The sequence below is a fragment of the Barbatula barbatula genome (genome assembly GCF_947034865.1).
Source record: "Barbatula barbatula genome assembly, chromosome: 22".
In the NCBI taxonomy this organism is placed as follows: Eukaryota; Metazoa; Chordata; class Actinopteri; order Cypriniformes; family Nemacheilidae; genus Barbatula; species Barbatula barbatula.
This window is the reverse complement of record NC_136785.1, coordinates 12,666,635-12,692,379: the sequence shown is the minus strand read 5'-3', so window position 1 is coordinate 12,692,379 and position 25,745 is coordinate 12,666,635. Positions and strand designations below refer to the sequence as shown.

General features: G+C 39.6%; 1 protein-coding gene across 1 annotated transcript; it reads left to right on the top strand.

The window, feature by feature from the left end:
- Nucleotides 1-1,302: 1,302 nt before the first annotated feature.
- On the top strand, nt 1,303-24,884 carry mpp1 (MAGUK p55 scaffold protein 1). The gene is made up of 14 exons (XM_079486128.1): nt 1,303-1,995; nt 2,237-2,985; nt 14,311-14,370; nt 14,742-14,870; nt 16,906-16,984; nt 17,079-17,164; nt 18,255-18,323; nt 22,338-22,534; nt 22,621-22,727; nt 22,818-22,898; nt 23,198-23,278; nt 23,549-23,751; nt 23,973-24,047; nt 24,131-24,884. The coding sequence occupies exons 2-14, from the start codon at nt 2,866-2,868 to the stop codon at nt 24,305-24,307; spliced, it is 1,464 nt and encodes a 487-aa protein (XP_079342254.1). The 5' UTR covers nt 1,303-1,995; nt 2,237-2,865; the 3' UTR covers nt 24,308-24,884.
- The last annotated feature ends 861 nt before the right edge of the window (nt 24,885-25,745 follow it).

Sequence of the window (25,745 nt, the reverse complement as noted above, 5' to 3'; positions counted from 1 at the left end):
TCAAAGTGTCTAATTTTAAACAGACTCTATGAATGTGAACGTTAGATTAAGCCTGTCGTTTCATTTGCAATGTTTATTGCTTTTTTTGTAACATGTTTTGAGAACCCTTGAACTCATTGTAACCACGAGAGCAACATTTCACATCGGTTCACACCGAGGGGACTAGAGTGGTTTGTGTACATGTAGTGCACTTTAAGTGAACCAAACCTTTTTGGGTTAAACCAGAAAGGAAACTAGCTGTAAGTGATCTCTGTGCTTTTGGTGTTCACGGTGTAAATGGATTAAAACAAGGACAGGTTTCTATTGTGGTCCTCTTCAGCACTGCAATAGCATTTACCAAACCTTTCAGACCGCGGTCGGTTACACCACAACTTCTTTAGAACTCTGTGCAGCATTACAGGTGGCGTTGTTCAAGATGTCAACTTTACATGTTGTCATCTTTTGGTTGCAGCATATTTTGAAGCATTATGACAAATAGAGACGTGTAAACGAAATTTTGAGAAATGTTGGTAAACAAACATCACTGGCCCCCACTGCATTCCACTGTAAAGACACAAAACCAAAGAGACAAATGAACAAAAAAAGGCGTGAACGAATAATGACGGATGAACTATTCCTTTAAGATAACACAAATGAAATTTGCGTTGAGGATCGTTTACATGTAATGCAATCCACCTGCCAAAGTCTATACCCGGAGGAAACAAACTCCAAATGAACGGCACTTTTGATCACGAGGGGCTGCAACCTACAAAATTTATTATCATTTATTATCAAAACATATGTTATCAAATATTGGCTTGCTTTTAAAGAACACTTGATTTGTCTAAAGATCATAAGATATGACGGTTAATTGTGAGACTGTTTGAAACTCTTTTTCTTCGTACTAATACCTCTCAGCTCTGTAAAAATATGAAGGCAATGCACGGTATACCGTGTGGCGCAAGGGGGCGCACAAGCTCCTAGAAACTGATTTATTAACTGACTGATAGAAAGAAAGTGCATTGACTAGACATGCTAGTCAACACACGTAAGTGTTATTTGCATTACTATTAAAAAGGAGACGTAAAGATTTGATCTTATCGATGTTTGGTTATATTCATATAATATGTCTTTCTTCATATTACTTAATTCTTTCATTATGACGCACCCTTGCAGAAAGAAAGCATACCATGATAAACCATTAGCTGTTTACCAATAAAACCATTACAAATGTCCTTTGTGTAAAGTTCTTACGAGCAGGATTAAAATCCATCAGAATTTCGTTTTCCAGCAGGAATGTTTCACAGGGAGAAGCTTTAAGAGATATTAAAACACAAATGAAAATAAAAATAAAAGTAAAATGATCACACCATCGAGACGTGCGTCATTTATGTAATACATATTAAAACACAAATAAAAATAAAAGTAAAATGATCACACCATCGAGACGTGCGTCATTTATGTAATAAATATTAAAACACAAATTCAAATAAAAGTAAAATTATCACACTATATCAAAACCATCGAGACGTGCGTCATTTATGTAATAAATATTAAAACACAAATTCAAATAAAAGTAAAATGATCACACTGGATCAAAACCATCGAGACGTGAGTCATTTATGTAATAAATATTAAAACACAAATAAAAATAAAAGTAAAATGATCACACTGGATCAAAACCATCGAGACGTGCGTCATTTATGTAATAAATATTAAAACACAAATTCAAATAAAAGTAAAATGATCACACTGGATCAAAACCATCGAGACGTGCGTCATTTATGTAATAAATATTAAAACACAAATTCAAATAAAAGTAAAATGATCACACTGGATCAAAACCATCGAGACGTGCGTCATTTATGTAATAAATATTAAAACACAAATTCAAATAAAAGTAAAATTATCACACTATACCAAAACCATCGAGACGTGCGTCATTTATGTAATAAATATTAAAACACAAATTCAAATAAAAGTAAAATGATCACACTGGATCAAAACCATCGAGACGTGCGTCATTTATGTAATAAATATTAAAACACAAATTCAAATAAAAGTAAAATTATCACACTATACCAAAACCATCGAGACGTGCGTCATTTATGTAATAAATATTAAAACACAAATTCAAATAAAAGTAAAATGATCACACTGGATCAAAACCATCGAGACGTGCGTCATTTATGTAACAAATATTAAAACACAAATAAAAATAAAAGTAAAATGATCACACTGGATCAAAACCATCGAGACGGACGTCATTTATGTAACAAATATTAAAACACAAATAAAAATAAAAGTAAAATGATCACACTGTATCAAAACCATCGAGACGTGCGTCATTTATGTAACAAATATTAAAACACAAATAAAAATAAAAGTAAAATGATCACACTGTATCAAAACCATCGAGACGTGCGTCGTGTTTCTAACAAGTGATGTCATTCATATTTCTTGCTCCTTCCAATCCCAACCCGTGATTGATATTCACAAGCCACGCCTTCCTCCAGTAGCTCCCCGCGATTGGCTTGTTAGCTGTGAGAGCTGGGCCAACGTCGCTTTACGTAATTAATATTCACGAGACAAGTCTTCGCCATAGTAGTATTATCAAAATGTTTTGAAGGTTCATCTGACGTTTACTCCGCGAGTATCAGTGTCAAGCTGCAGTGTGCCGGCCCCCTCCTCACGCTCCTCACGCTCCCCACGCTCCTCACACTCTTGTTTATGTGACTTGTCAGCCGCGTCTCCTCTCTTGCGCAAACTCCGGACTTCGAGCTAAGGCTCGACCTTTATCTTCCGTATCGCTCTCTTTATCAACTCGTTTCGGACCTTGATCGGATTCTTACTTTTTTCTTGTTTTTTACCCCCTGCGTGCGAAGCATGACATTAAATTGCAATAAAAACGAACCAGCGGTCACTCTGGGGCGAGTGAACAGCGCGCGCACCGCTCTCTCGGATCTCTATTTGGAACAACTGCTGCAGCAACCCAAGGCAGAGAAGGTAAGACGTCATTTCGCGAATGAATCGACACGTTTTATCTTTTCGGAGGATGACTGTTATTCTCATTTCCGCATTTACAATCGCATGTTTACTGTATATCGCTGCTTCTATTAGCTTGGATGTTGAATCGCGGTAGTCGCTGATGTACATGACGAGGGTTGGAGATGTTCTGGTCTGTTCTGGTGCAGCCCGGTTTGACATCGGCATCACGCTGCTGCTCGGCACAGCTTTAGCCTTTACGCTATTTTAAGTTTAACTTCTCAACACAGAAATGAAATAGCCGAAATATTATATTACATTAATCATAAAAGCATACAAAATAAAATGTTATTTTGATTTGACGCGTCGCGATGACAGCTGCGAACGCGCGTCACTGGTGCTCTAGCGCTCAACTTTCCGCTTTATACCGGTTTGTGCTTTGATTGTAAATAGTATAAACGAATAACCGTGGTAAGCGATCATTATAAATGATTAATATATAATCATTGTTTTGATGTGATGCAATATGACGTCACGACGATGGCTGCGCATCGACCTGTAACATATGTTTGTAAAATGTGTTTGTAAACATTTTGTTACTGTCTCACTGTCTGACAAAAGTTAGGTTTCATTAAAACTTTCTCAAGAGGAAGGAGACTGGAGTGAAATTCCCATTGTTCTCTGAAAACATTGAAGATTTCTCTATTTCTGCAAATTGTTACGATCAGATGTAATAATTGAATCAGTAATGTACACAGTGAATAACGTCATCAGTAGCACCTCTATTGACTGATGTGATCAGAATTACCAGTTCCAGTGTACCAGTGATGCTGGGACGTTAAGGTCTATACAGTTCCAAGGTTGATGACCCCGACCCTCCCACTTTATTATGTTTCCTAAGATTAACTTTATAATGCACTGATGACCTGACAATAGTGCTCTGTAGGGAAGATAGGATTAGTGCCAGCACAAAAGACTTGTTAACATGAGTGAGGTTATATTTGTTTGTGAACTCAAGATCCCATGGCATGCAGAAAAACATGCGCAAAACAAAAGGACTATGTTTCATCTTCAGTCATAAATTGACATATTTCACTTTCACGCCTCTCTCTGAGCCTCCCATGCGGGAAAGGTTCATTACCCCTTATCTTAGTTAACAACGTTGACAAATTTGTAGTTTTTAAGACCAGCCGATGATGATAGCTGATTTTTATTATGTGTGTGTGTGTGTGTGTGTGTGTGTGTGTGTGTGTGGTGGCCAATAACTGAACAAACCCAAGTATTAAATTCTTCCCAAACTATTTGCGCCAGGAACATTAATGATTTATATTTTCATGCTGTGTATCAAGGTGAGATGATCTTTTATGAGGAAGATAAAACAATGAACATGTTCAGGATATCATCAGGATAAGCAGGAATCATTCATAAAGCATCAGAGTCCTTCATCGGAATACCAGCCCTGGGTGATATCAATACTGCTGATGGGAGCGTTTATTGGCCCAGAGCATTATGGGTGCTGGCTTCTTAGTCATGTATGTATGACGCTTCACTAGTCAAGCAGAAGCGCACAAGCGATCTATATTTAGAAGCCGTAATTTTCTCTGCAGATTAAAGAGGGAAGTCTGGAGAACTGTTTGGAGCTGCTTGTGTAGCACACAGTGTCCCTGGCATTCTGTTTGCTTTAGATAAAAAGCACGAGACCTAAAGCTTCCCTTTTCACACAAGGCTGATTATAGATGAAAACGTAAGACTTAAGTTCTGGTTTATGTTTGTTCAGTATCTAATAATACAACTTTATCTAATTTATGTTAATATTAATTCATATTCATCATTAAATAGACAATTTAAATTAGAAGATGAAATAAACAATTTGTTGAATTTTGATGTATGTTTATTTTATGTAATAAACAATTTGTTGAATGGGTCCTGCAGTTTGGTCACAGTAAAACAAACCGTGTAGTGCAGTGACATCCAGCAGTTTAGCTTGGTGTCGGAGTCTAAATTCAAAATATTGGAGAGACAAGTTTAGCCAAGTGACGGTTCTTCTCGGTTTCTTTTGATTGTTATCAGAAATATTCTACAGGCACTTTAATGTTTGTGGATGTTAAGTTGGAGTCACAAAATTGCGAATGCGTAGTAACGTTTGTTTATGTTGTTAAGATGAAACCGGCTGTACCATAAAAAAAGAATCGCAGCACTACAAAACACAGATGTTTCTTTTTCACTCTTTCACAAGATCAAGATATTGAGTTATCACTATGTAGCTGTATAGTTGCCAGGTATTATTAACACATTGCCATGTGGTTCATTGAGTGTTCTGCAGGCGGGGACATTTAGGCGCCCCTCACTTTTTGAAACTTTCCTCTTCAATGTAATGCGTAATTTTGACGGAGTGTCTACTCAGTGCAAATAGCCCGTAAAAGCTCTCTACACTAACTCCGCCCACTAATATCGGACTGGAATGGTGAAAGTGTAAGAACTACAAGCTAATTTAAGTGATGGATGTTATATATAAGCGGTTTTTATAACGCTGGATTTGGAGATCGATTGAAACTGATAGTCACTTGGGAAAAAAGTCGCTTTGGAAAAGCCTCATCTGTAAGTCGCTTTGGAAAAAAGCATCTGCTAAATGACTAAATTTAAATGTAAAAATGTAAATGTAAATGTTAATGATAGATGGCGCGGTCCCCAAGCTTAAAGATGCCGGACATGAACCGCATGCGTAAGTGAAACGTAGTCATATGTCTGTGTTTTGTTGGCAATGGGTCTTCTGCACATGCTTTAGTTCCAACCCCCCACCCCCCCCGCACGCATCATACGTTTTCAGGAAATAATACTACAGCTGTGTCTGTCTTTTATAAATGTGATCAAACTAAAGACTACAACTTTTTGAAGGGCGCGATACTATTCTGTAAGGACCCAAGATTAACATGGGATGTGCAGAAACTGTCTGAGTTATGGCGACTTTAATCATATTAATAGCATTAATAATCAGCAGGTTTCAAGCATTTCATAATGAATAATTAATGTTTCATTTAGAATCGGTTCGTGTATGAATAATATTGAATGGCTTCTAATAGGGTGGCACCGATATGTAAATTAAGCCAAATAACCGATAATTATTTTACATTGGAAGCCGATAACCGTGTATTGGCTGATGTGAAGTATCTTATGTTAATATAAAATTCCTTAAGACTAAATCAAAAGGCAAAAAGTGGATGTAACACGTTCAATTAAAGGGAAGGAAGGAGACGGGAACCGGCGAACATAAAATAGACTTTTAATTTATAAAAATCAAACGTAAAAAGAGACACACACAAACCATAACATAAAGTCCTCCCCCACTGACAGTCCGGTCTCTCGTCCTCTTATACTCCCAATCTCCTCCGTGATACGAGACCATACAGCTGACGCTCGTAATCACTCATGCTCCGGTATCGAATCCCGGCTCTCGTCCCGCCTACCTCACAACAGTGGACAACTGTGATTATTTGAAAACATTGACTGCAGAAAGCAACGTAACCGTTAGTTCTCTTTTTCCCCTGAAAATCATGTACCAAGTCTACTTTATACTAGTTGACGATTCTTGAACCTTCAAACTTTTCTACTATATTTTTTATTGAATAAACAAATGATAGATGTTCTTCCAGAACAACCCATGAAATTCTTTCTTAATAGCCACATGTCTAACAGGTCTCAAGAGAGAAAGCATTCAGACAGCAGTCCGATTGAAACAATATGCTTTTGTTTTTATAATTTTCACATTCATAAATACTGTATCAACATACAGTACTGTACTTACATCAACAATGTTTTGCTATTAGCAGTAAGTGAATGATCACGAAAGAAAGACATTACTGTACCGTATTTTAACTGTGAGCAGCGTGCTCCTGAAGAAGTTTAACCAGGGGAAATAATCTGTCGGCTATAATAAATCAGCCTTAACTGTATTATCGGCCGATATGATAACATAAAAAATGTTAAGCACCAGAGCCTACAGCACATTTTCTCAGTTACCAGGCCTTCGAACTATGATCCATGCTAACTGTGGGTTTCGTAATAAAAAGTAAATAATAAAACATGTTAACTTTTCATATACAACATATTAAAATTTTCCGGACCTCCGCTGCAAAGAAAATCCAGAAGCTTTAATTGAATACCCCTGGTTTAGGATAAGGTTAGGGGTAAGTGTATGGCTCTGATCCAGTGTTTACAGACGTTTAGTGTGCTTTCACACACCATATTATGATTAAAATATCAGGCTATTCTGTAACTGAAATTAAAACCTTTGCCCAACACTTTATTTTGGTCCCCCCGCCTGTCAGACCAGAGTTGCGCCCCTGGTGTTGCCTGGGTGTTGCTAGGTGGTTGTTTACTTGCACAATGAGCCCATGCCAAGACCCTCATGTCATTCTAAACCTGTATGACTTTCTTATACAGAAGATATGTTGAAGAATGTTGATAACCAAACAGCATTGAAACCCTATGACTTCCAATGAACCTCATTGACTTCCAATAAAACCACAGAGTCATTTCTCAGAATGTCTTAAAGAAAGAAAGAGTCACATACAGAAGAATAAATGAACAGTTTATAATAGCAAATAACACCAACAAACCAGTTGTCCCCCAACACACTGTGTTATGGCTTGTCTGCATGGGTCCATCAGACATCTTGACGTACACATGATTTTGAAGATGAGACACCCAAAACTCATTGTAGTTGTTTTCCGGTGTCTTCTCTCAGTGCTTTCTTCATAGGAGGCTTTGTTCCCCGGGGCATGAGACTGGAAACTCGACGCAGTGTAAGTATTATGCCGGAGCCATCTAGCCTTTAATATATTAGACCTCGCTTATTTTGGTCTACTGCACTGCGCATCTCCTCAACCACCTGAGGGGGGATAAATGTTTTTTAAGTGTATTTGTATAGTGATTTCTAATGCAATATAGATACCATACAAATTGTTTCAAGGCAGCTTATTGCACAACAAATCCCCCAGTAAGCAAGCCATTAGCCACATGCCGAGAAAACCCCCCTTGGCTATAAATAAGAAACAAACTTTGGGATTATACAAAACTGTAAAGTTGAAATTTATGGATTTCAGTGCTGAAGATCAAGTAAAACCGCTCAATCTGTGGGGGTTTTGCTTTGTCACATGAGCATTCTGACTGAGTGAAACTCCAAAGTAGGAAGCGTACAGAGTTAAGGAAGGTGCGGTGGTCATATCACGCACACTTGTTTGTCCACACTGCAAACGTCAGGGATTGACAACTGCATGGAGTGAACTGTATGGTTGCAATATTTTGGCAGCTCAATGCTGCAAACAAGAACCATGGATGCCACAAGTTGAACCCAGTTGGTGTTACGTTCTGTTTTGTTCTGTATATATACTAGGCAGGTTCAATCTAAATAAATAAACAATTACTGTCTTATTTAGCTGCAGTATGTACATATCCATCTACCATGTAAGCATTTTAGGATTTATGTATATAAAAAATGTACTTTGACTTTGAGTGTTTCTTTGGACACTCATGGACCTCTCTGACCCGTGCACTGGGGTTTTATCAGCCCAACCGTGGCACGCAACCTTTGCTCAGGATGTTTCCATGGACATGTGACTTCCCTCTAATGAAGATGGCTTTGTCAGCAGTGTGAAGTGAGTTCACGGGAGATTTTGCCGACGGTCTTTAGGCTTTGATATCAGCTGGCTTATTACACAAGATTTCAAGTGGTTCTGCTACTGAAATGAATGTGTTGTTTGTGTCTTAAAGGATCAGTTCACTTTTCTGTATCATATAACAGTAGTATCCAAGTAGTCTTTCACTATGTAGACGACAGAACAACATTTTAACATATACAGTATATTATGTCATTCATATACGCACACATTAAAGGAGTAGTTCACCTTCAAAATGAAAATTCTCCCATCATTTACTCACCCTCTTGTCGTTTCAAACCTGTATGACTTTATTTCTTCGGCAGAACACAACAGAAGATATTTTGAAGAATGTCGGTAACAGAACAGCGCAGCCCACCATTTACCCATTGTATGGACACAAAACCAATGCAAGTGAATGGGGGGGATGTTAACAACATTCTTCAATATTTCTTCTTTTGGGTTCATACAGGTTTGAAATGACGAGAGGGCGAGTAAATGATGACAGAACTAATCCTATAATCTCCGAAACTCTACCCACAGGTCCCACATCATCAAGCCTATATGTTTGTGGAGCATACAACTCGACTTATATCTTATGAAAGCTCAAAGTCTCAGCTTTCTTACAGGTCCCATACATTTTGCATTTATGCTACATGAAGGAATTTGTCTTCCCAAAACCGAAAAAACGAATGGTATTCAATTTCCTTTTCATATAACAGAAACACATACATGAGTCATGTATCAAATTAAAGCTCTACGTCAAAAAAAATTACTGTGTAACATATAACAGTTACATAACAGAATAGAAGTCAAATTATTGCCAAATTGTTAAAATTTTGAGCATTTTATGTCAAATTCGATTTGATGAATTTACTCCAATGCATGTGGATTGGGCACTCTTTTGAATTTGAGTAAAACATACAAAATATGCACCAGAGATAAAGAGGTTAAAGTCATTTGAGAACATTTAGAGTACTTCATATTATAAAATGTGTATGTACCCAATGCAGACACGGAGACCGACATTTACTCTATATTCCTCCGTCTGTATGGAACTCTTGACTGTATTTAAGAAGTTGAGGTTGTATTGTATGTGATTTTACTTTCTGTACGTATAACTCTGATCTACCAGACAGATGCTGTATTTACAATGGATCAGAAAGCACAAACACAACTGAGCGAACAGGCGTTTTATAGGATTATCATTCGTATTGGTGTCCAAGTGGACTTCTGCAGAGAATCCATAAGATCAGGAAACATTAAAGCACTCTGTGTGATTGGATTTACTTAATGTGATTTTTCCCAGAGCTGGAACTCTTAGTTGGTCTTGTTATCTCATTTCTTACACTAATGGACCCTTTTACCCTCCCTGTCCCTCTCACTTCACTTTTCGCTAGCACAGGCTATACACCCTGAAATCCAAAGCACTTGGCTTTGTTATTCTTCCTTTTCGCACAGACATATTTTGGTATTATGGTGTAGACAATAAGTTAAATATTGGGGCTCACTATTATGAACTGGATATCTTGAAATGTGGTTTAACGGACATAACAGACAAGATTCGTTTTTATTAAATAGCCATTTTCCTGACTCATACTGTACTTATATTGTTTTGACGCTAAGAGTAATCATATTTCACTTTAACAAAATATATCATGATATTGTTACACGGTATCAATTTACTGTACAGTCAAAATGAGTGAGTCAATTTTTTATTTGGTAAAAGGATTTCTAAAATAAGAATATAGGCCATTTTAAGAACTATGTAATGAAAAGTTGAGCATTATTTCTCTTCTCCTCACCGTGAATAGGCAGGACACATTTTTGCACTACAAACGTGTATGCATGTGTAAAAGTATTAATCTGATTGCATTTTTGAGGATTTACGCAGTATAAGAAGTTGTTTTTCCATCTTACTGTTTTGGTCTCGGTTGTTTCGGATAAGAACAAAGTTTTGAGTTTTGTGAAAGTAACAAGAGCAACCTGCCATGATAAGGAAATTACAAATATATTGTGTTGAATTGTATTGAAAAAGATTTTTTGCTTGAGAATTTTATGCGTTTCCTGTTAAAGTTATTAATATATGCCTCCATACCTCCACTAAGGTGTATTGTTTAAATGGACAGTTCACCCAAAAATGAAAAGTCTCACCCTAAAGTTGTTCCAAATCAGAGAAAGATATAAGAATGCTTGTAACCGAGCAGTTTTCTTTATTCTGTTGAAAGAAGACATTTTGAAGAATGCAGGAAAGCCCTTTTTTCTTCCATTGTCATTTTTCCTACTATGATAGTCAACGGTGGCCAAGAACTGTTTGTGTTCACCAGAACAAAGAAATTTATACAGATTTGGAACAACTGGAGGTTGAGTAAATTATGGCAGAATTTTTGGGAAAACTATCCCTTTAAATGAACTTAATGAACTGGGCATGCCGGTCCAGTTGACGTCTCTATGGGGTTTTAACATTATGTTGAAAATTCATAGACACATTGGATTTTACGACACAATAAAACAGCACACTTCATCACAATATCTGGCTGACACTAGATTGTGCCGTCAACTCATCATAAATCACGTTTTCAAGCTGAACGCTGCAAAGTCCCAGTTATGCGATGCATGTCATAGGAGTGTTGTAACTTTGTCCTGAGCTTTGATGATGCATGCACATCATGACACCTCATTACAAATCCCTGCTTATGAGGTTGTAAAAGTGAGATCTGGCATTTCTTTACAGCGTGACTGAAATGATTAACATTGTCCTTCACAGCCACAGCTGTGAGTCTAAAATCATTGACAAAAAACAGTATTTTGCTGAGATGCCTGAGATAACTGCCATCTTTGATGTATTAGGGCCGGTGTCCACAAACAGGATTGTTAGCCTTCGACTTGAAGGGTCAGTTTCACATTATTTACTCACCCTTATGTTGTAAAAATCCCAGAGAAAGGGGTAAAGGGTTTGATTGACATAAAAGTGAGGACATAATTTCTACATTTTGATTCAATGATAAAATGTTCATATAAACCTTATTGACCCTTTGCGTCCTTGTGATGGGATGAGTGCACATTCAGCCTTCAGAGAGAGAAATTTCTGCAATGAAGTCGTAAAGCAACAGCTGTACTGTGTTTGTTGTATTTATCACAAATAAAGATTAAGACACTGATGGACTGTTGTTCGTTTCTGTAACTGTTACTGAACTAATATTTAAAAGTTTACTTTCGTTTTCACAAAGAAGGATCGCGGTCAACTAAAACTCTGCCCGAAGTTACTCTCTCTCTAAAATTGTCATTCTAAATATAAACACTTTTCTAAATACACACCACATTTAGGTTAGTTATACATCCATTTGTGTGACAATAGTAACCTTGTGCAGTTTAGAATTAACGTAATGTTATCGTCTGCTGGTGAGGACACAAACATTGGTATAATTATGCTTACAGTCATCTCAAATCCTGAATGTATCCGTTGAATGCATATAACTGACCTTCCTGTCTGAAATCAGCGTGTCATATTTCCCCAGGGAGTGCACACATTTACACTGGGAGCGCATTGCTGATTCTCTGTTTTTATTTCAACGAGTCCGAGTGTCTCACAATCGTATCACTCTATCTCGTGCAGTGTGAAAACCACTCTTTATGATTCACTCTTTCCTTATACAAATGTATGCAGTAGACATAGTTAATTTACATTTAGCGACTTACAGAGTGTTCAGGGAGCGATATGTCATACAGGAGCAATAATACAATAGGTGCTAATACAAAGTTACTAGTTTCAACAAAAGCCAGGGTTGCGTTTGCCGATAATGTTGTCTCTAAATGTACACCTTAACTTCAGTTATACCTTTTCTAGGCTTGTTTCCCGAACTATACCTTAGGAGGTTACTTTCTTACGTCCCACGTTAACAGGCGCTGTCCATGGCGGAGGTGCTGAATAAATGGATATCGATCGTTAATGTTGTGAGAGATGTGGTTGACCAGACTGAGTTGGGAATAATGTTCTACCAGGAAGAAGTTGTGAAGGAGAATGAGCGGGAAAGCCCTTTTGAGAAGGCAATACAAGATTCTGCTTGTTTGCTGAAGGGTTTTTGATGGGGTGTAGGAGTATAGGAGGGTGTGAAAGTATGCCGGTCCAGATCCAGTGATAGTCTTCAACCAGTAGCCAGTGGATAGAGATGAAAAACATCTGGGTGTCATCAGCATAATAACAGTGATAGGGGAAGCCGTGTGCCCATATGATGGGTCCCAAGGATGTTGTGTTGATGGAGAAGAGGAGTGGTCCAAGCACCGATCCCTGAGGGACCCCAGTGATGGTGAGCAGTGGACAGTGAGCCTCTCCATGACACCCTGAAGGCGGTAGGATTTGAACCTGTGGAGAGGAGTGCCTGAGATTCCTAGTGATGACAGGGTTGTTAGCAGTATCTGGTGATTGACAGTGTCAAACCCTGCAGATAAGTCTAGCAAAATCAGGACCGAGGATTTAGATTCCGCCTTAGCTAGCCACAGTGCTTCTGTGACCGAAAGCAGTGCAGTCTCAGTTGATTGGTTTGTTTTGTTTTGAAGCCGGACTGTTTGTCATCCAATACTTTATTCTGGGATAGGTAGGAAGGCACCTGGTTCAAAACTGCCTTTCAAGTGTTTTTGCAATAAATGGGAATAGAGAGTCTGTAACTGTCGGTAGTAAATGGGTCCAATGTGGGTTTCTTAAGTAGGGGCATGACCTGGGCCTGTTTGAATGTGGATAGTTCAATGTCTGAAGTGAGGGTGGTGTGTACCGACGTCTGAGGTGCTGAGAATTATTGCTGATGGATGATGTTTTTTTCAGTGAAAAAGTCAGCAAAGTCCTCTGCAGTCAAAGAGGTAGTGGGTGAGGGAGGAGGGGGCAAAGTAGAGAGTTAAATGTCTAGAAGAGCTGCCGAATAATAGGTGCATTGCTCACCTTGGTTGTAAAGGAAGATGTTTTAGCTTTGGTAACACTAGCAGAACAAGAGGAGAGTAGTGACTAGTAGCCACTTAGGTCAGCAGGATTCTTGGTCTTGGCCATTTCCTTTCTGCAGCCCCGAGTGTACTCCGTTTTTCACGGAGGATGTCTGACAGCCAAGGGCAGGAGGGGATGGCGCAAGCTGGTCTGGAGAACAGAAGACAAAGGTTATCTAGACAGGATGTTGAGCATACTTAGTGTTGAGGGTGGTGTTGAGGGCGGTGTAGAATTCACAAGCATAGGGTAGAAGTGATATTCACAGTGTGGTATTCAAATGAATAGATGTTGCATAGTGAAGATAGTGGGAAATATTTCCAATTATTGTTGATAAGCAATCCTGTGCTTCCTCCTCTTCCAGTTTAGAAGGGAGAGTGAGAGAAGGAGTAGTTGGTGGAGAGAGCAGCAGGTGTGGCTGAGTCCTCAGGATGAATCCATGTCTCAGTAAGACCTAGAATGTGAATTTCAGACTGTCTAGCAAAAGCATGGATGATGTCAGTCTTGTTCACAGCTGACTGGCAGTTCCAGAGACCCACAGTGAGAGACAGAGGTGTAGAAGGGAAGGTATGAATGGGACGCGCATGAGAGTGAGCATGTCGTGCCTTGCGTCTTGAGTGAGAACATGGTCTGCGGTGGAGTAACGCATGTTGTTAGTATACAAGGAAAGTGAAAGAAAATGTTTATTAAATATACTAAAGTCCCAGGTCTTTACACTTGTAGGTCTTCCCACGAGGAGGGCTGCACACGAGGGCTGACGCTACTGCTGACGCTATACTAAAGGTTTATTTTATTAAAGGTTTATACTAAAGGTTTATTTTATCACGTTGCATAAGTTCTTTAAAAACAAAGCTCATCAGACAAGATAACCATGCCAACCTTGTAAGTTGTATCTGGCTCCATTTCCCAGCATTGACGAATTAAATGAAGTGTTCAAATGTGAACGTTTAATGGTTAACCCAGAACAGATGTCTAATTCTCCTCCTCCACCACCTTCAATCATTTCTTTTTTTTTTAAAGACTAGACAAAGAGATCATTTGTAAAAACTTAAATGTCAATGTGTGGTTGGTTAGAATTCGTGCTAATGCTAATTATTGGCATCTGGAAGGCTGTAATACTGTATATATTATGTGTTTAATGTTTGCATTCTCAGGCCGCCATGCAGACATTTGACAGTAAACGGCAGGACATCTACAGCAACGGCAGCGCAGGGCACGCCAATGGCAAAGAGACAACCAAGATGCGTGAGGTGGCTTTTGAGAAAAGTCCTTCTGAACCACTGGTATTGTCATTTATTCCAACATAAAACAGTATATATATTTTTCAACAGCAGAATCTGTTGAATTGTGCACATCAATCAGTGAATAGTTTTGAAACATTTCATTTGGACATTTAATGCATTATTTGACAATAGTGTTTGTAACAAAATTCCATGTGAGGAAGGAGGCGGGAACCAGCAAACGTAAAACAACTTTTAATAGAATAAACAAACAATAAAACGAAAGTAAAAGGCAAGCAGCTCCAGGGGCGCTGCCAGGAATTTTGGGCCCCATGACAAAAAAAATCTAATTGGGCCCCTTTGGTGCAGCTGTTGGCACCACATCTCTAGGCCCTTACTGTCCAATCAAAAGTTTTAAATAACTCTAAAAGGCTTGCAACTGTCTTGCTTCTTGTAGTTCAATACTAGTACTAGCAAAATATTTACTGCTGGTGATCTGTAAATGCAAGTCTGCATACAGTATGGAGTTCACTATTGATGCAAGATTAAAAGCCACCATACAATGTCCATTCTCAATGTATTTTTATTGTAAAAAATATTGACAGATTTAAAAAAAAAGAAAAAACCTAAATATATATTAGCTTTTAATCAAATTAAATTAACATCATCATTTCAAAACAATGAAAACAGCAGATTTTTTTACTTAACTGCACATATATGCCAACAACTAATTTCCACATCAGGGTTATTATAGTGCTACAAAACAGATCAAGTGATCACTAAATCAATAGGTTTTTTTAGGTTTGGAATATGGTCATAACAAAACTAACAGTACTAGTGACATCAAATTAAAAGGTAAGTTAACATGGTTCAAATAAGAACAATGGAAATATATACCAATAAATGACACTACAGAACATTAACCCAAATTACCTATAGTTCTGTATTATCATCACTTGATTGCATACATTAGATATGATAGATTTGTGTGTGTGCAAGCGTCTCAAATACACTGCCCTTCATGGTGGGAGTAATAAGGCCTGTATCTATAGATGTCATTTAACGGCCAAAATTCAGTCTAAATGAACGCATCAAACTGGATTATTTTAATATTATCTGTAACTTGCATGCAGGTTGATTGTTTCTAAATGCATCTAATACAGACAAGAGGTTCTTTTTTATGTCATAATGGTCATTATGTGAGAAAATAATTTGTGTTTGATTTCTGTCATTCATAAATATTCCACTTTCTTTTTTGCTATGGTAAAAAAGAGCAAGAGAGACAGAGAACCCCACACAGACTCCCTGGAATGATGTTAAGTCATTAACACAGTGTTGCTCACCTTCTTCACTGGGACAGGAAGGGGTGCAGTTATGGGGAGACTGGGGTGCTGCTGACTCATCTGTTGTTAAGTCTGCTAAAATGGGCATGGACAATTATTTAATATGAATATCTTGCTAAACGTTTACCTGCACTGATTAAAATATATAGGCAGGACCGAACCATTTCATGCAGACACAGGGGGGTGCTCGGTCAATATGGATGTTTACTTTTGGTCAATTGGGGATATTTAACTTTTATTGCCAAAATAAGTAAAATAAAAGATATCATTAATTTATTATTATTTGAAATATACTACATGATGATGATTTATATAGTGTATAATATAATAAAAAATTAATTAGTTTTTCCCTATTTGTTGGGGCCCCTGTCAGTCAGGGGCCCTTGGAATTGTCCTAACTTTTCCCCCCTATACGGCGCCCATGAGCAGCTCCCTCAAGGTCGACTGACGGCCACACAAACACAATAACGCATAACATAAAGTCCAGGCCTGGTCCTTTCTCGTCGTACACTCTTGTCGCTCTTCCTTTTATGCTCCCGGAGCTCCTCCATGAGAGATGCGAGATCACTGGCCTCTGTCATTCCCTCATGGCTCTCGTCCCGCCTTGCTAAACCGTCAAAGTATGACGACAGAATGTAAAATATAACCTTGTTTTGAAATGAAATACATGTCACAATGTCTTAATGATTTACTTGTCCCTGAACATCTAAAATATAACGTAATTTAAATACTACATGTGTTTTGTGTCCGTGTAGGGTGTCACTCTTAAACTAAATGAAAAACAGAGGTGTACAGTGGCGAGAATTTTACACGGTGGCATGATACACAGACAAGGTACAGTGGATTTCATTGTAGAGCTTTTTTGTGAATATTCTGTTTTGTTGACACGGCTAAGTATATAACTGCTATTGAAATGATTTCTGGACAGGTTCTTTACATGAAGGAGATGAAATCGCCGAAATCAATGGCAAAAGCGTCTCTAATCAAAGTGTAGATCAGCTGCAGAAGATTCTGGTGAGTTTTACTGTCATTCTTAACCTATTAGTTATGTTCAATTACAAATGGCAATGCCACTTAACCTCATTTTTAAATGTAAAACTCCAATGCACACTAGGGGTGTAACAATACGCTCAGTTCACGATTCGAAACGATAGACGATACCTTTGTATCATAACGTTTATCAAAATGAGAGACTGACACTCAAAGTTCAGATCGTTCCCAAAACATTACCAATTTTTTGTAACATTTGTTATTTTGTAAAAGATGATTGACAACATTTAAGGTTTACTTCAACCATCTTTATGTAAACTAAATAAATCTATCTCACACTGAATTTTACATAAAAATATATTTAATTTTGAAATATATTGCCATAGCTTTATGATACACACTGAAATAGGGCCACGATAAATATCTTTATGTCTTTGTATTATGCTATGCGATACTTCAATATATGTATATGCCTAATGTACACGGTTTACTGTACAGCTAAGATAGTGTCCACGATTTAGTTTTACACCATTTGCTTACAGTGTGCGAATGTGCTTCATTGTCACACACATAATGCAAAAATATCAGTGTTATGGTTGTAAATAATGCTTTCTTTTTATATTTTTTGAGTTTGCAAATGACTTAATAATTTCTTTGTGAGAGTGACCCAAAAATAGAATTAGATAAAAAACTGCGTCTAGCTACTTCGTATGCTTGTATTAAAACACACTCTTTCAATTCATATAGTCATTAATAGATTATTACTAACACATTTTATAATTTCACAATGAATATAACAACAATTGCATTTGCATGTAGTGCTACTATACTGTATATTCTCTGTAAATACTGTAATGATATCATGTATCTTAATGCATCTTATGTCTTATGCAAGTGTAATTACTCTGTTTATAGAATTTGTTTGACTTAATTCCATACTTTGTTTCATTTTTATTCATCTACTGCTAAAATATTATATTTTTTACTATTTGTATGATTCAATTATATATTGTCATATTATTTTAATGATATTATTTAAGTTCATAGTATTTTCCTGTCGGTTGTAAGGTTATACGCCTGGTTTAATCATGTTGGACGTTGTCTCTCATTACAGAAAGACACAAATGGCGTTGTCACATTGAAAGTCATCCCTAATCAGCAAGGTCGCTCTATGCCGTGTGAGGTGAGTCGAAGAACAATGGAAGTCTGTCACATCAGACCAGTTTCTTTCTTTTGGTGTGATCTACTCGACTCACTTTGTGCTTTGACCTTTAAACGTGAGCTTTAAGCTTTTAAGATTTGATTACTTCTTCCTTGTGTTTGTCCGCTCTATTCTGTATTCTTGATTAAAAAAAGGTTTGTGGTTTATCATGGGAATCTTCAGTGAAGGAAAACAGGTGAATATAATATTATCCATCGATAACAACTAACTGTAGAGTACCTCTGGATTAAAAATTCACCCAAAAATGAAAACGTTGTCATCATTTACTGACCCTCAGATTGTTTATAAACCTGTATACATTTCATTGTTCAGCTTAACACTATGGCCCGGTTATAGTGTTTGATAGACCGGTTCTGGATGAAGCCCAGAGCATTTTGTTAGACGATTCCCACCCAATGTATCATGAGTTTAACCTTCTCCCTTCCGGCATTCGTTATATAGAACCCCGATTAGTAAAACAAATCATTCTTTTATCCCAAATCATTCGTTGTCATTTTATTTATTTCAGGTTAAGAACTTTCTAGGAAGTAAATGGATTTGTGTTGTGTGCCGCAACCAAATTGCCTTCGGGAAATGAATAAAGATGAACTGAAGGAAGATATTTGGAAGAATGTCAGTAACCAGACAGATCTCATCCCCCATTGACTGTCATGATTCTGCCTGCTCTTGTCTTGATTTTCTGGTCTAGGGGCAGAATCATGACAGACCCACGTGTTTTATGTGGAGAGGATCATATTATGGTCAATCAGGACATAATATGCCTTCTCTCCTGTCTCGTCATTTGGCCCTGCCCCTCTCGTTTCTAGTATTGCTCTCCTCCTGTGTCGCATTACCCACACCTGCCTATCGTTATCCCCTTTGTTAGTCTCCCTATATAATACCCTCTTGTCTATTGTCTTGTGCTCGTTCGTTGTACATGTTTCATGCTTTTTGCCATGCCATGTCTTGGAGTCTTTGTCATTGTCATTGATAGTCTAGTCAAGTCAAGTCAGTGTGAGTGTTTTGTTTTGTTAGTCTAGGTGTTTTTGTAGTTGTAGTTCTTGTCAAGTGTTAGTCTTCAGTTTATTGTGTCCCCTGTTTACCCCCTCGTGGGTTGTTGTTTTGTTCCTGTTTATTATTTATTAAAATCCTGTTTAAACCCTGTTTCGCTGCCTGCACTTGGGTTCTCTTTCCGCGTTCTTGACAGAACGAACGAGCCACTACAGAACCCAGCGGCAGCATGGACACTGACCGGTCCAGCTTGGCCCGTCGCCTCTGCAGTCTTCGCCAGGGGAATGAGACTGTGGATGAGTATGTGGGGAGGTTCCTGGACATCGCGGAACAAGGTGCGTTCGGAGAGGGGGAGCTGGCGGTGCTTTTCAACGCCGGTCTCAGAGAGCCACTCTCTCGCTCCGAGATGAGGGCGATGAGGCCGTTGGATTTCGACGCCGTGTGGGTAACTGCCGCAGAGCGTTCGGAGTCCGCGACCTCATCGAACCCATTTTGCTCATCTCCGCTGGTAGCGATACCCGAGAGTGGTCCTCTGCAGATGGGTGTTGTGGGCATTGCCACGCACCACTCTCCAGCCTCTGCAGCCTCTCCACAACCGTCCAGTCTCACTGGCAAGCGGGGGAGACGGGAATCCTGGGGGTCCTCGTCCGAGGCCTCCAATCCCGAGCCGCCCATCCCATTCACTTCGTTCCTGCAGCCGACCACCAGGCGGGTGGCTCGGCAGAAGAAGAAGAGGCAACGGAGGGCGGCTCGGAGTCCGGTGGTCCCGGTGGTCCCGTCAAGTCCGGTGGTCCCGGTGGTCCCGTCAAGTCCGGTGGTCCCGGTGGTCCCGTCAAGTCCGGTGGTCCAGGTGGTCCCGTCAAGTCCGGTGGTCCCGGTGGTCCCGTCAAGTCCGGTGGTCCCGTCAAGTCCGGTGGTCCCGTCAAGTCCGGTGGTCCCGTCAAGTCCGGTGGTCCCGTCAAGTCCGGTGGTCCCGAGTCCGGTGGTCCCGAGTCCGGTGGTCCCGAGTCCGGTGGTCCCGAGTCCGGTGGTCCCGAGTCCGGTGGTCCCGAGTCCGGTGGTCCCGAGTCCGGTGGTCCCGCAGGCGCCCAGTCCTGTTCCTCAGCCGGCCTTCCAGCCGGCCTCAAGCCATGTTCCTTAGCCGGCCTTCCAGCCGGCCTCAAGCCATGTTCCTCAGCCGGCCTTCCAGCCGGCCTCAAGCCATGTTCCTCAGCCGGCCTTCCAGCCGGCCTCAAGCCATGTTCCTCAGCCGGCCTTCCAGCCGGCCTCAAGCCATGTTCCTCAGCCGGCCTTCCAGCCGGCCTCAAGCCATGTTCCTCAGCCGGCCTTCCAGCCGGCCTCAAGCCATGTTCCTCAGCCGGCCTTCCAGCCGGCCTCAAGCCATGTTCCTCAGCCGGCCTTCCAACCGGCCTCAAGCCATGTTCCTCAGCCGGCCTTCCAGCCGGCCTCAAGCCATGTTCCTCAGCCGGCCTTCCAGCCGGCCTCAAGCCATGTTCCTCAGCCGGGGACTCCTACAGCCCCTGGGACTTCGCGCTCTCGAGCGCCGCCCCCCAGGGTGTCCCCTAAGTCCCCTGGGACTCCGCGCTTCCGAGCGCCAGGGACAAGAACTGTTCCCCCTTATTCCAATCCCTACGGATTTACCCCCCCGGACTCTTGTGTTCCCCCAATGAACTCTTGTGTTCCCCCACCCCCCCTCCCCTGTTTGTTATTTTTATTATGTCACCCCAACCCATTGATTATTCTTGCCTGTCTGCCCTTGTTGTTTTTTACCATGTTTTGTTGGATGTTGTCCGTTTCCCAGTCAGTCTTGTCTCGTTAGTCTGCTCCTTTGGTGAACGCCAGGGGGCGTTCATTAAAGGGGGGGGTCCTGTCATGATTCTGCCTGCTCTTGTCTTGATTTTCTGGTCTAGGGGCAGAATCATGACAGACCCACGTGTTTTATGTGGAGAGGATCATATTATGGTCAATCAGGACATAATATGCCTTCTCTCCTGTCTCGTCATTTGGCCCTGCCCCTCTCGTTTCTAGTATTGCTCTCCTCCTGTGTCGCATTACCCACACCTGCCTATCGTTATCCCCTTTGTTAGTCTCCCTATATAATACCCTCTTGTCTATTGTCTTGTGCTCGTTCGTTGTACATGTTTCATGCTTTTTGCCATGCCATGTCTTGGAGTCTTTGTCATTGTCATTGATAGTCTAGTCAAGTCAAGTCAGTGTGAGTGTTTTGTTTTGTTAGTCTAGGTGTTTTTGTAGTTGTAGTTCTTGTCAAGTGTTAGTCTTCAGTTTATTGTGTTCCCTGTTTACCCCCTCGTGGGTTGTTGTTTTGTTCCTGTTTATTATTTATTAAAATCCTGTTTAAACCCTGTTTCGCTGCCTGCACTTGGGTTCTCTTTCCGCGTTCCTGACATTGACTCCAATAGTATTTATTAACCCCACTATGGCAGTAAATGGGGGATGAAATCTGTTTGGTTACTGACATTCTTCCAAATATCTTCCTTTGTGTTTAGCAGAACAAAGAAATGAAGACCGGTTTAAAACGACCTGAGGGCGAGTAAATTATGAATTACATTTTTGGGTGAACTAGCTCTTTAATAACTTGAAAAGTTGTGTGTTTCTGCTGCCATCTGCTGGTCACACAATGTCAAACCGCACTCAAATTAAAGCATTTCCCGTTTTTGCGAGAATAAACTTCACAGGTTTACCACACTGCTTCATCTAGAAGATTAATTCAGAGCTTTTAGCTGTAGATAAATTTAGTGGTCTTTAATTTATACTTTATATGCTTTCATTTCAAATTAATGTGTCACTTTTTACATTTGCTTTATTTTACACTCGCTCATGTTCTTTCTGGATCAACCTTTTTTTGTTGTTCTGTCCCATCACCCTCCTTAACCCAGCCCGTAGAATGCAGTGCATTGGTTCATAAATCAAATTTGTTTATAAATGATTTATAGATCTTCATAATGTTTCCTGTATTCTTTCCAGATGTACATGAGAGCACAGTTTGATTATGACCCGGCCAAAGACGACCTCATCCCGTGCAAGGAAGCTGGCCTGAAATTCCAAACGGGTGACATCATTCAAATAATCAATAAGAAAGATCCGAACTGGTGGCAGGGAAAGGTGGACAGCTCCTCCACAGACTTTGCAGGACTCATACCTTCTCCTGAACTTCAGGAATGGTACGTTCGACGCCCTTCATACGTTCATACAAGGAAGTTGTAGGTGTAGTGTTATTTGCAGGCCAATAGAATATTATTATTTTCAGGCGAGTAGCAAGCAAGAGCAAAGCAACACGGGAAGCCGGTCAGTCGTGCAGTCCTTTCGGCAAGAAGAAGAAATGCAAAGACAAGTACCTCGCCAAACACAGCTCAAGTTAGTAAAACACTCTACGTTTTATGCTCTTGGTGGTGATCTGTAGGTCAAAACACATCAACTAATGACCTCTTTGTTCCCTTTTTTTAGTCTTTGACCAGCTTGATGTAATATCCTATGAGGAGGTTGTGAGACTTCCTGCTTTCAATAGAAAAACTCTCGTCCTCATTGGTAAGCACCATAGAACCTATCAATATAATACCGATCATATTTTAAGCACCATTATTAATTCAGACCATTTGGGACCATTAGTATTTTCGGATAATTAAATTAGTTTCATGACCATCTGCTTCAATCATACAATAAAAATCAATAATCTATACTTACTGTATAGATTACGGATCCATTATCATTGGGGAAGCCTTTGCAGAATGTTCTAGAGGACATCTAGTGTACATCAATATCAAACACAAGCTCATGATTTAGAATTCGTACTTAAGGATACAGATATATATATATTTTTTTTTTAGGTGCACCTGGAGTTGGAAGGAGCCATATTAAAAATTCCCTGCTGAGCAAATATCCGGAGAAGTTTGCCTATCCAGCTCCTCGTATGTACAGCTCAGTGCTTTCTTACATTTGATATGTTAAATTAATAACAGAAGGAAACAGAATTATTACTTTTTGAAAGTTTTTGTGTGATTCATCTATTAAGTTTGTTTAGATCCTCAAAAAGGAGTTAAATAAAATATAACTTGAAGCATCGGTTCAGATCATGTCACTTATTATTTTAGAAGTTTTATTTTTATAATACAAAGATGAAGAACTTTGAAAGATGAACACTTTTAATCTACAAATCTGTTCTAACATTCTCCGTTCAGACACCACCAGACCTCCAAAGAAAGACGAGGAGGACGGCAAGGAATATTATTTCATTTCTAATGATGAGATGACCAGATGTATCGTCGGAAATGAGCTGCTTGAATATGGCAGCTACCAGTGCCACATGTTCGGAACCAAAATTGAAACCGTTCACAAGATCCACGAGCAAGGGAAGATTGCCGTGCTGGATGTGGAACCTCAGGTTATGTCTCACAGTCTAATGTTATTCCCTTTAGGGTCTGAGTGACGTTAAAGTTAGTATTGACTTCAAGTTTTACGCTTTGAAACGAATGTGCATTCTGTGGGAATCAAACCTATGACCTCGATGTTTTGCTAGTGCCAAGACGAAGAGGGTAAACCGTTTCTTGAAGGCTATACGCTGAAAATGTGTTGTTTTCTAAAACATTTGTGTCTTCTCTCCAGACTCTCAAAGTGCTCAGGACGGCAGAGTTTGCTCCTCTAGTGATGTTCATCGCTCCTACCAACACCGCCAATCAGGTTAGAACTGGTTTACGATACTACGAACATCTTAATAGCGATTTAATTTGCATTCGTGACATGGTTTCCATTCTACCTGACAGTCCGAGGCACTACAGGCTATCCAGAAGGAATCGGACAGCATTCTAAGCAAACACCGCCCCTTCTTTGATGAAACGCTTGTGAACAACGATGTGGATGAGAGCGTTAAGGGTGTGGAGGAAGCCATCGAGAGAGCCTCCTCGACCCCACAGTGGGTACCGGTCTCCTGGGTGTACTGATCCCCACACGGCAGCGCCGTGGATAACACAAGACAGTTTGCACATATGAATAAGTGTTTAACAGGAAGTTTGAAACAGCAATAAGTTTGTTCTTTTTGTTTAATATGCGAATTAAATGACAGAGCGCTATAACTATGCCTTTATAGCATCAAGCGATGACGTTGTAAGTGATGCAAACAGGACCTCTACTGTGATTTTAAATTACCGCTCGTTGGTTGGTTTTGAATGGTGTTCTCGGAAAGTTTAACTTTGTTTTATTTGTACCATGGTGTTATTCTTAAATACAATAAAAAATGATAACATACTAAGAACAGGGGGAAATCACATGAAGCAGTATTTGGAAGAACGTTTTGTCATGTCTTGAAATGTTTCTCGTAGTGATATATGGATTAACCTCAAGGCATAACGTTAAGGCACATTTAAATGAACTGAATAAACTCTCTACACTCCGACTGACTCTGTGTGTGTTCAAGTAAGAATGTTACGTTCATGATAGAAAATTATTTAGACCCATAATCGCAATATTATCTTTTCTTCATCAAAATAAAATCATGTTTAATAAAATGATTTCAACTTCCCAGGTGTCCAAATCGTGATCTTCTTTATACTAAAAGTTTCTTTATACTAATCTGAATAAAGATTGACGCAACACTATCATCGCTAATCGCAATATGTCTAGTGACAATATATACTCTTTGAGAAAATAAACACTTTTTAGGGAGTCTACAACCTAGTTTACATACCAAAGGATAGAAATCCATCCTTGTGGGGATGTGCTGACATAAATGAAACGATAAAGGAAACGATGTCAGCTGGCAAAGGTTTTGCGCAGGATTAATGTATCACAGGCAGCTATTGACAACTAGATGGGAATTAGAAATAATTAAAGGCCCGCGAGCATGCACACTGTATGGTTGATTCGGCGATATTAAATGTATCGATGGATAGAAGTTTCCTTTTTAATCTTACCTGATGAACGTTTTCTTAACATCGATAGTAATCGTAAAAATAGTACTGACTGTAATCACTCTACTGCGATTTTATCACCGTACACTGATTATTTACTCGACTAATTCACTCACGACTTTTACAAACCAAATATTTCTTCATAAAGGCCCGATCACACCAACGGACGATTATGATGGCTTACTTGAATGCAGGCCCGTAGCCGGCGGGGTTCGGGTGGACCCCTCACTTTCAAAGGTCCAGAATTTAAGTCTGTTATTTGTGAATATTTGTGTCCTTTTAAATGACTGCCAATAATCAGGATAATGGGCGTCGGAAGCATAAAAATATTAGTGCAAAAACCACACGTGATACGAACATCTTCAGTGGCGCAGTGAGTAAAACGTAATACCAGTATTATTCGTTTTTGACACTATCAATAAGGTTCGAATCAGCATTTCCCCGAACTAACTCTTCTACAGTTTCGCATATC

Bases quoted from the DNA above. Each gene is read 5' to 3' on its own strand.
- mpp1 (XM_079486128.1), top strand. From the start codon at position 2,866: ATGACATTAAATTGCAATAAAAACGAACCAGCGGTCACTCTGGGGCGA. The intron at 23,279-23,548 runs GTATGTACAGCT...TTCTCCGTTCAG, and splicing joins GTTTGCCTATCCAGCTCCTC to ACACCACCAGACCTCCAAAG. The intron at 23,752-23,972 runs GTTATGTCTCAC...TCTTCTCTCCAG, and splicing joins TGCTGGATGTGGAACCTCAG to ACTCTCAAAGTGCTCAGGAC.